The 9,677-nt window shown below is 42.0% G+C and overlaps 1 protein-coding gene across 6 annotated transcripts; it reads right to left on the bottom strand.

Annotated features, from left to right (window-relative positions):
- Window positions 1-1,453: 1,453 nt before the first annotated feature.
- LOC136491134 (uncharacterized) lies at window positions 1,454-9,611 on the bottom strand. Of its 6 annotated transcripts, none has more exons than XM_066487368.1 (16): window positions 8,617-9,611; window positions 8,153-8,204; window positions 7,764-7,883; window positions 7,580-7,674; window positions 6,971-7,176; window positions 6,620-6,808; window positions 6,334-6,543; window positions 5,976-6,129; window positions 5,788-5,851; window positions 5,629-5,703; window positions 4,365-5,526; window positions 3,186-3,386; window positions 2,833-3,105; window positions 2,547-2,765; window positions 2,148-2,463; window positions 1,454-2,061 (listed from the first exon to the last, which is right to left on the bottom strand). In XM_066487368.1, the coding sequence occupies exons 1-11, from the start codon at window positions 8,842-8,844 to the stop codon at window positions 5,447-5,449; spliced, it is 1,473 nt and encodes a 490-aa protein (XP_066343465.1). In that variant the 5' UTR covers window positions 8,845-9,611; the 3' UTR covers window positions 1,454-2,061; window positions 2,148-2,463; window positions 2,547-2,765; window positions 2,833-3,105; window positions 3,186-3,386; window positions 4,365-5,446. The 6 variants fall into 6 exon arrangements, with proteins under 6 accessions (XP_066343465.1, XP_066343463.1, XP_066343464.1 ...); XM_066487366.1 differs by having other exon boundaries at window positions 2,557-2,765; XM_066487367.1 differs by having other exon boundaries at window positions 2,557-2,765; window positions 4,799-5,526.
- Between the last annotated feature and the right edge of the window lie 66 nt (window positions 9,612-9,677).

The following is a 9,677-nucleotide window of genomic DNA, read 5'->3' as shown; positions in this document are numbered from 1 at the left end:
AGGACTGTATGGATATTGTGGACTATTTGGACTACGCAGGACATATTATGTTGGTTGTGATGTTCGTTGTGGTTGCATTTTGCTCCTTGGATGATTAAATGTTTGGAATATATAATGATGTCTCTGTTTGTAACTATAGATGCTCCTAAAACAAGGAAAACTCTTGTGAATTTTTTCCGTGAAACAATAATCCAAATAACAGTGAATGATCCAAATAACAGTGAATGTAGTACACAGATTAACTATAAATTTATTAGAAAGTGTATAATCCAAACGTATCGTACATACGCTTTGTAGATGAATCTAGGGTTACCAAGCAACAGTGAATGATTCTATGCTTTTCAGATAATAAAAATAGACTTTTTAGATACAGGGACAACAACGATTTATCACATCACTGACATAGTACTGGCATGCAAGGAAGCACAACTCCACTCTATCTTCACCATCTATCTTATTATTGTTTGATCCAAGGGCTTAGGTGAAGAGGCACATGGATCGCTGACATGGCACACTAAGAGGCCTCCATTCCTCCTCTCAACCTATAAATAACCACTCACTTCCTCTCATTCACACACACAAGGAAGAAGAACACTCCTCAGTATTTTCTTTTGTTGCGGTACCAATGTCTGGAGGGTCATCCAGAGGGAGAGGAAAGGTGAAGGGAACTACCTAGGGGTGGGAGGGTCCTCTTGGTCCCGATTTCTTTGATGAAGCTCTTTATGAGAGGTTCCTAGTTGAGAGCAAAAGTGATTTCACCAAAGAGGCACCACTAAGAGGATACGATGAAAGTAAAGAAGAGTGGCCAAAATGCATGCATGGTGAGGACTGCCTAGTGCAGATGTTCACCGAGGGAATAGATGGAGGTCGTCGTTTCTTCAAATGCCCGTGAGCATGGGTAATTGCTATTACTTTTTGTTGCTTCAATATGCTTCTCTTGTATATAACTTACACGACATACTTATTGTAGTCTTCCTTGGCCAAAGAAAACTATGGGTTTAGTAGGTGGGTCGATCCTCGACATATTTATCCGCATGCGGAGTACATCTACTACCTACAGGACCGTATCTTTGATCTAGAAAGGAAAGTTAGCAGCGGTTACAAGGACGACGGACAGGACGACAACAACAATGGTGCCGATTCACAGGAGGCACTCTGCAATGATCCATATTGCACCTGCCCTAAGCCACACTACTAAGATGACTTTATCTTTTTCACATACCACATCTATGTGTTTGTTGTTTGGTTTAATTACCTAAGGCATGTTAGGTTTAGTCGAAGGAAACTCTGTACCCAGGTTCGGTACATGTAGTCACATGCCATTTCATGTGTTTCGTGTGTTGATTTATATAATGTCGTACGTCGTTAGGTTTTTTGCAGCAAATGTTCACATTTCAATACGTCCGTATCATTAAGCGGAATATTAAGACCATAAATAATGAAAACAACCACATAATGAAAAGTTTAATACTATGCCACATTACACAACATATTAATACTAGAAGTACGTGCCGACAGTAGACATAGGGGCAAATGCACTTTCAAATCCTCAGTCTGAAACATAGTGAGTAAGTAACTCATTATCCGAGTACCAGTCCTCTACCATAATCCTATTGTTGTGGCTAGGATCACCTGCATTGCTCTAACTTGCCTGTCGCCTGTAGTAAGAGGCCTCTGTTTCATCTATGGCCGCTGCGGCCTGAGTGAAGAACGCGTCGTCATCCTCTTCTGCCTATAAGCCCGTCTCTGCTAGAGCGATGAGCTCGCTCAGTCTGCCAGTGTTGTCCTCAACCTCCTTCGCCTGCATGCCCATCTCTGCTAGAGCGATGAGCTCGCTCAGTCTACCAGTGTCGTCCTCAGCCTCCTGTGTCTGCATGCCCACCTCTGCTAGAGTAATGAGCTCACTCAGTCTGCCAGTGTCGTCCTCATCCTCGTCCTCCTCATCAGACAATACAATCTATGATTGAACGGTGCGACCAACTCATGATCTATGCTCATCTAACTTCTCCTCATACCTTGCACAAACCATCTCTGTGGCATGTTCCTCACTGCAACAAATCTCTTCATGTATAAAATACAATTAGTTAGCAACGCGATTATATTATATTTAAAATCAGGCAACGAAAAAAAGGCTTTCAAGCACTCACTGGCATATAATGTAGCAACATGCTCGTTCAAGACCTGTATCTGTACTCTTGTCTCCTCCCTTGCCTCATTCCTTACCCTCTCCTCCTCTAACATCATCCGCCTCTCCAATCCCCATTTGTTAAGCCCAACATCGATCGGGTTGCAAATACCGCGCTGTCTAGCAAACTCACACATCTTTTCTTTGTGATGTTTAACGAATAGGTTGACGTAGTCAGGTCCATATCCCCTCTTTCGTACAATTAGTTGCCTCTTCTTCAGTTCATCCAAGAACTTAGCTTGACCGTCATAACATTTCCACCTGCATTTTCTAGTGCTCTGTTCAAAAGAAATATCATATCATATATGTCTTAGCAAAAGAAACAAAATACGATTCCATGTTTACCACAAAAATAACGAACCTCATCATACTCAATCATATGGCCGCAATAATGGCCTATTCCAAGCTCCGAAGGGATTAGGCCATAGTTGGATTTAACACCACATTCGCACATGACAGGAGGTTCTTTGTAGATTAACCTTTCTTTCTTCTTTTCCTTAACCCTCCGCGGTTCTTCCGGCCATTGGTTCTTAGGACCATACAACTATTCCTTGAAACGACACGTCGTCATTGAAAACACCTAAATAATGAGACATTAGTACATGAACACATATAGCTCAAGATTTTAACATACACTTTGCAATTACTTCATGCTTGTTTGGACATACAAACTTCAACGTATTCTCAGGGTTTATCATAGCTCGATCTCCGTAATCGTACAGAGGAGGTTCCTTGAGTCGTCTAACTACGGCTAGGTGCTTCTCCTTAGCTGTCATTGGTGGAGGGTTAGGGGGTGGAACCCACTGCTTGAAGTGCTCACATGGATATCTCCCTCTAAACCAATCGTCGAAAAGGAGGTATCTAGGATCAAACTTGTCTGCACCATCGATCCACTGAAAGAAAAAGCACCTCTCATGGTACTACACAACGAGATTCCAACAAAATATTAGTAGCATACTTACACAAATAAAGAAAAATGATAGTGGAAACAATTTCTTACATTAAAACGACTGCATGTGTAGAAGCAACGCGTCGCTGTGTCCGGATGTTTCGATTGAAAAATATGGGCCGAGAAACCACAGTCACAGTTAGGGACAGGAAGGTCAGGAGGGACGGGGGCATCTTTGCTAGACGCGTCGGGGTATAATTCTCGAGGACGACCCCATTTTCACCAAAACTCCTCCCGAAATATTTCTTGCATCTAACAAAATGGATATAATTTAACAAACATAAATCAAAACATCACAAATAAATATTAATGAGAACCATAAATACAATACAACCAATTTCGTTCTAAGAAACGAAAGCAGTTAACATTAAACCCTAAACCTAAGGTTTCCCATTTGATGCACAACAATGAACCCATAACATAACTACATGCGCCTAAGTTTGCTAGCTTTTTCCACGCCTTGACATCATCCAACGGTTGTATAATATATATATTGAGGGATACAATAAAACCCTAAGTGATGACGATTCTTAGGTTGAAAAATCCGACTAATATATACCAAATTGATGCGAAAAAAACTAGGAGGGGAGCGAGGATACCTTGCTCTCGAAGATCTACGAATCAAATCAAGGTTTTCAAGGTCCAATATGCCGATTCGTGAGGTAGGGTGAAGTGGGGAGAGAAAAAACCCAAGAGGGAGGAGAAAGAAGAGGAAGAACGCTCGCCAGGGTTAAATGCAGGGAGCTCGGCGCCAGTCACTATGACGCCGAGTTCTGCGCCGTAGATCTTGGCGCCGAGCTCCCTACCATGTCATCCACTGTGCCCAGGAGCTCGGCGCCAGCATCAATGGCGCCGAGCTAAGGGTCTATTTTCTGAATTCTTTCCGTCAGGGATCTATTTGTGAGAAACTTTCAAAAAAAGAGCTAAATTATAAAAAAATGCGGTACCTCCATCCACAAAAGAATACAATTATAGGTTTCGTGTCGGTCAAACTAGCTCAACTTTGACCCAAATTTATAGTAAATAGGATTAGCATTTATGTCTCTAAATAAATTTATTATAAAAATATATTTTATTACTAATCTAATGGTATTTCTTTTGTATTATGAATGTTAGTACTTTGTTATATAATTCTAGTCAACGTTCAAGCTATTTGACTTCTCAAAAAGCGAGAATTGTATTTATTTTTTTTTTACGAAAGGAGTACTACTGAAAAAAAAATCAAATAACCTGTATGAGCAGAAGTGACGATCCCCATGTTCCTGAGCTGACATTACAGAGTGATGACAGCAACGGGTCATGGTGCATTATTGGACGGAAAAGGCCTGTTAAACATGTGAGAGCCGGTAGGGTTCTTGATGAGGCTGTTGGGCTTCAATAATCGATTTGCTCCGGGTACCCTTTTATTTTTTTTCCCCCTTTGGCAATTGCCCCCACTCCCCTAAAGTTAATATAAGGTGCTACTCCTACATTATAAGGTGTATGCTCTTTCCAAATTATTCAGTTGGCTCACAAAGACCTGGAGTGATGTGCCTGAATAAATGAGCCCATAAGCAACACCAAAAGTTCAGATGAGCAACTTCCGCTGCTCACCGCCTTATCAGTTGAAACTTTCAGGAATGCATGCCAAAATACGTGAGTTAAGATGGGATGGATATCGATACCAGTAATGCCAGTATGAACAGGTGAAGCAAGGACCATGGTGCAGAGGGACCACCGCACCATTCTTCTACTCTTCTCAGTGAAACCATGTGAAGCTCTGGCAGCTCCCGCGTGAAATGAAACGGTAGGATTCAATTTCTCAATGTCGACGGTTGACGCCCTTTTGTATCGTGTCCTCCAATGTTTCACAGTTCACTGCATTCTGCACTCTGCACTCTGCACTCTGCACTCTGGTGCCCCAGCAGTAGTAATGGTAAAGAGGCAACGGTGTCCGGTAAAGTGTTGCCAGGAACACAGCACCATGATGGAGAGCAGAGATCAGTTACCGATTCTACATAATAGTACAGTCTGATATCTGCAGCTCACAAAGTCACACGTGACATGAATATACTGAAAGTTTTCAACTTTCTGCTGCTTAACAAAATTGACTGAAATGGAAGTGCACAACTGCACAAGCCAATTCATGCATGAAGGTACTAGCTACACTGCGTCAGTACCCACGCACCAGGATGGGGAAAGATGTAAGGTAATAGAGTATTATTTTTTAATTGAGATAGAATGGGATTCCTAACACTTCTTAACTCAAAATGTAAACCTATGTGACTATGTCAGTAAAGATACATGTCCACTGCAACCTCAGAGTATATCTCCTAGAAAGAGAATTCCTCGAGTAAACATTTGCCAAACTTGCTGGATAGAAAGTTCCTGTACTTCCCCTTGAGTTCCCCAACTGCAACCAAAGATGTATTTCTGTCGGTTAAAATTGGACTGCACTTAATGGATATCACTTACCAAGATATTGAGTATGTAGGGCGTCAAGAACTATTTATACCTCTAAAGTCTTTAGTTTTGATGTCAGGCACATTGTGAGATAGTGCCAGCTTTAATAATTTCATAAACCCATTGTCTGTCACACAATATTTGTCATCTTAGTGTCCATTCCAGGAAGGCAAAGTGAACAATACAAGAAAGGAATGTGATGTTATATTACCATCAATGTACTTTCCAGAGTGCTTAGCATTGATCAGATATGCTGGTGTATCATCTTCTTTCAACTGCAAAGGCAGCACATCAATCTTTAGAGCCAATACCAGAAAGACAGTAATGGGCAAAAGGTAGAGAGCTAACACGAGTTACTAAATAACCAGAGAGAAAAAACAAAGAAATAGAGCCACCTACATGTGAGAATAAGGAACTTGCGAGTGCAAGTGGGTCAGCAGGAGAGGGGGCTCTGCTGTATGCTGGGACAAATTTTCCATCGTGGTATCCAGCCAAGAAATGGTAAGCAGCCTGGCCAGGAGAGAGCTTCGATACAGATGGTATGGCACCAGTGCTGAAAGTAAAAAAGACCAATACATTGTTAGCAAACTTAGTCCTATTCTTTCTTGTCACAACTACAAATCTTTTTTTCATTTTAACTATCATAATACAAGAGACATTAATGTTCCTGTTTAGCAAAAGAACTGTTGTAACACTCCACATACTGCATGTTTTAGACAAGACAAATCATGTCACCAAAGCATGGACTCTTCATTACCTATCAGATGACACAATAATTACGGCAGTTGGTTTGGCAAACAATTTTGGCTCCCTTCTTGTCTTTGTTGGGAAAAGCACAGTAGACCCTTTAGAAGAGATGACTGCACCACGGTCAGTGGACAATAGAGCATTGTGGATTTCTAAGCAGGACATCATGATTTCCACCGGAGCAAACAATAATACAATAGAACCACCAAAGCACATAAGCCTGAAATACACAATATGGAAGGAAAATAAGAACTTCATAGAAACAGAATAAATGAAGAGTAATAAGCTGACTTTACCAGCCTGGAACCGGGAGGCCTCCTCTTGCAGACAATATCGGGGCTGTCATAGCAGTAAGCGCATCTTTCACAATAGCTGAATCAGCGAATGCTTTACCGCATAGGATTAGAGATGACCGTTCAATATCCACTGCTGCAAATCCATTAGCATATTGTGTTCCAGAACCAAGAACAGTCTTAACATTGTTACTGTTTCAAACATTCACAATCAAGAAGAATATAACATATTAATTAGCCTTACACTGTAGCCAACTACAGACTTCAGTTCTTGTTGGAAAAGATATTACTTGAATGAATGAAGTCAATGAACAAGTTAAAATCATATGTAAAAGAATGAAAAAGGTAATGTACCTTATTGAACTGGTAGCATATATAGTCAAAGGGGATGTGTCATGGGAAATCGCACGATCCGATATTTTCCAAAGGACATTGGACAGTAACATAACAGCAGAGGGGTTATCACTAATGACTCGAACCTTTGCATCACATTCTGCTGAGGAACCAACGGCGCCATCTTGAACATATAGACACGAGATGGATGAAAGATGAAACGTCACCTATACAAGCAAGCAGTCTGTCAACAAACAGGGAGATGATATGACTATAAATTAAGAAGAGTAAAAAATTTTGGATGCTGAAAAAGAGACTAACAGTACTTCATCTCCATTCATGATAATCATCATTGAATGCCATCCCATTGAGGGATGAAGCCAAGACTTAGGGCACCCGCAATGGTATAAACCAGTTACTAGCTCTAAACCAACCTCTCAAATAGTGCTAGCTTTTAGCAATGGCTCATAGTATGATTAGGCCCACATGACACTCTCACATGATCTTGGAATATGTGTATGAGCCAAGCTCTTGATCAAGAGCTAGTTTTTCTCTCTTCTATTAAAATATGAAAAAAAATGCTTAGAGCTAGCTTATGAGTCAGCCATTGCGGGTGCCCTTAGAACCTACCAGTTTTAGAAGCTTTGCAAATTGAGCTTTAGAAATACCAGGGACACCACCAATGACATCTCCTCTAACATGAAGTGGAATACCAGACAAACAGTCTGCATGTTCCAGATGCAGTCACAGAGTTACATGTCATATATCAGTTGTACATACACATAAGTACAGGACAACAACAATTTGCACATACCTGGGTAAGTAGCACCTCCTTTCTGAAGCTCCGATGTTTCCAAGTTATGGAAGACCTTATCTTTCACAATGACACCTTTCCCAGCAATAGCCCACTTAAGACCATATGAAACTTCTGGGTCTTCTCTGTGCAACAAAGGGTAGATCAGAATTTTGCAGATTTTGAAATGACTGGCCAAATAGAATAAAATGAAATATCAAGCTTGACATAAGAAGCAGTAAGTGACATAGGCATTCCTCAAGTAAGAAAGTTTAGGGTGCATGCCATAGTTTGTCGTTTGGGAGACCCATACTTAGGTATGAGTCTATGAGAAGCTCATAGGCCTAAACAAAGACATTAGATCAAGAAGCAACTAGGAAGAGTATAGTATGGCCATTGACCACACTTACCTTGGTGGATAGGTGATAATCTCTCATTGCTTCTATGGTAAGCACACTGAAACTGCAAATTTCAGAAACCAAAAGTTTTGTCAGGCTTCAAACGGAGCACAATCACAACGAGCAGACAGTCATAGTCACAGATACTCTGTTTGAAGCCTGACAAAACTTTCAGGTGATTGTGCTGTTTACACGGAAACCTCGTTTATTTCACCGATACTCGTAACCAGCTCTTAGACAATCCAACCGCGCGCCACCTGAAAGTGCAGCACTCTAAACTACGGCCATCTATTCGAGTCGTTAACACTGAACAACACCTCCCTCTCCCTAATAATAAATTCAGTATCAGAGCTACACGCTTCTGGATCCTCAGGATGTAGGACGGCAAACCACAGCCGATATCAGTGCCGGTCGCGGAAGGAATGCAGTGAGTGGCAAGCAGCAGCACGCGCCCTGAAGAGTGGAATCGGACGCACCTGTCGGAGGCCCGCCGCCGGCGACGACGCTGCGGCGAGGGCTGCGCGGCGAAGAACCCCGAGCATATGCGGTGCGCCGGTGCTCCACTTCCCCTCCACCGCTCCCCGGCATGGCCGTGTTTGGCTGCGGCGGTCGCTGCCTGCTCGCCGCAGCGGCGGAGATGGGGACGATCCCAGTTCAACTTGGGCAGCCCAACAGGCCAACAGTGCAGCTGCGGGGTAGCCCATGTAGCGTCATCAGCCCGTGACGATTCGCTTGACTGGTACGTGTTGCCAAAGGCCCAACAGTAGTTTTTTTTAGCAGAAAAGGCCCAACAGTAGTTAGCACTTGGGGTGGGTGAATCCCAAAGACGAATTGCACGCCACGTTGGCCCAGCTAACAGCGGCTATCAACATTTCTTTCCTTTAATGACACAACGTTTCAATTCAACATTCAAATGTTCTAGCTTTAAAAAATTCTCGGTTTCACGAGAAAATTGGTCCGTTTCAAATAAAAACTTTAGCTTAAAAAACTTCACTAGAAAAATGAAGCATTCTATCTAAAAAAGTAAAGACACTATTGCAAGATCATCGGAACTAGCAAACTGAGCGCAGGGTCAGCTGTTTATACTGATGGTGAAAAATTATTTTAGAATTGAACAACTACTGTTTGGCTGATCCACTTTCAGATGATTTCGGCTGATTCAATAGTGTTCTGTGAGAGAGCTACAAGTAGTTCAGCCGAACAGTAGTGTGTTCATCATGATAAGTGTATGTACACGCATGCAGCGTGTGTACTGTGTAGTGTGATTAAAAAAATACGAACCAGTTTTGTTTAAAAACTGTACGTCGGCTAGTGCCTCTCCCTTCATGCTCACCAAACAAAAATAAACGCCCGATCATCATAAACAAGCTCTACTGTTTCCTTTTGCAAGTTGCCCATTTGACGACCGCATCACTTGGCATGGAAAAGGAGGAAACAAGCTCTACTGTTTCCTACCGACAGGGAAGGAAGGCATCATCACTTGCCAAATGCCAAAGTGATGCGGACAAGGCATTTACAACAGAACCAGTAGGCCATA

Source organism: Miscanthus floridulus, chromosome 11 (assembly GCF_019320115.1).
Source record: "Miscanthus floridulus cultivar M001 chromosome 11, ASM1932011v1, whole genome shotgun sequence".
NCBI lineage: Eukaryota > Viridiplantae > Streptophyta > Magnoliopsida > Poales > Poaceae > Miscanthus > Miscanthus floridulus.
Note: the sequence above shows the minus strand (reverse complement) of the source record. Positions and strands in the feature narration are given on the sequence as shown.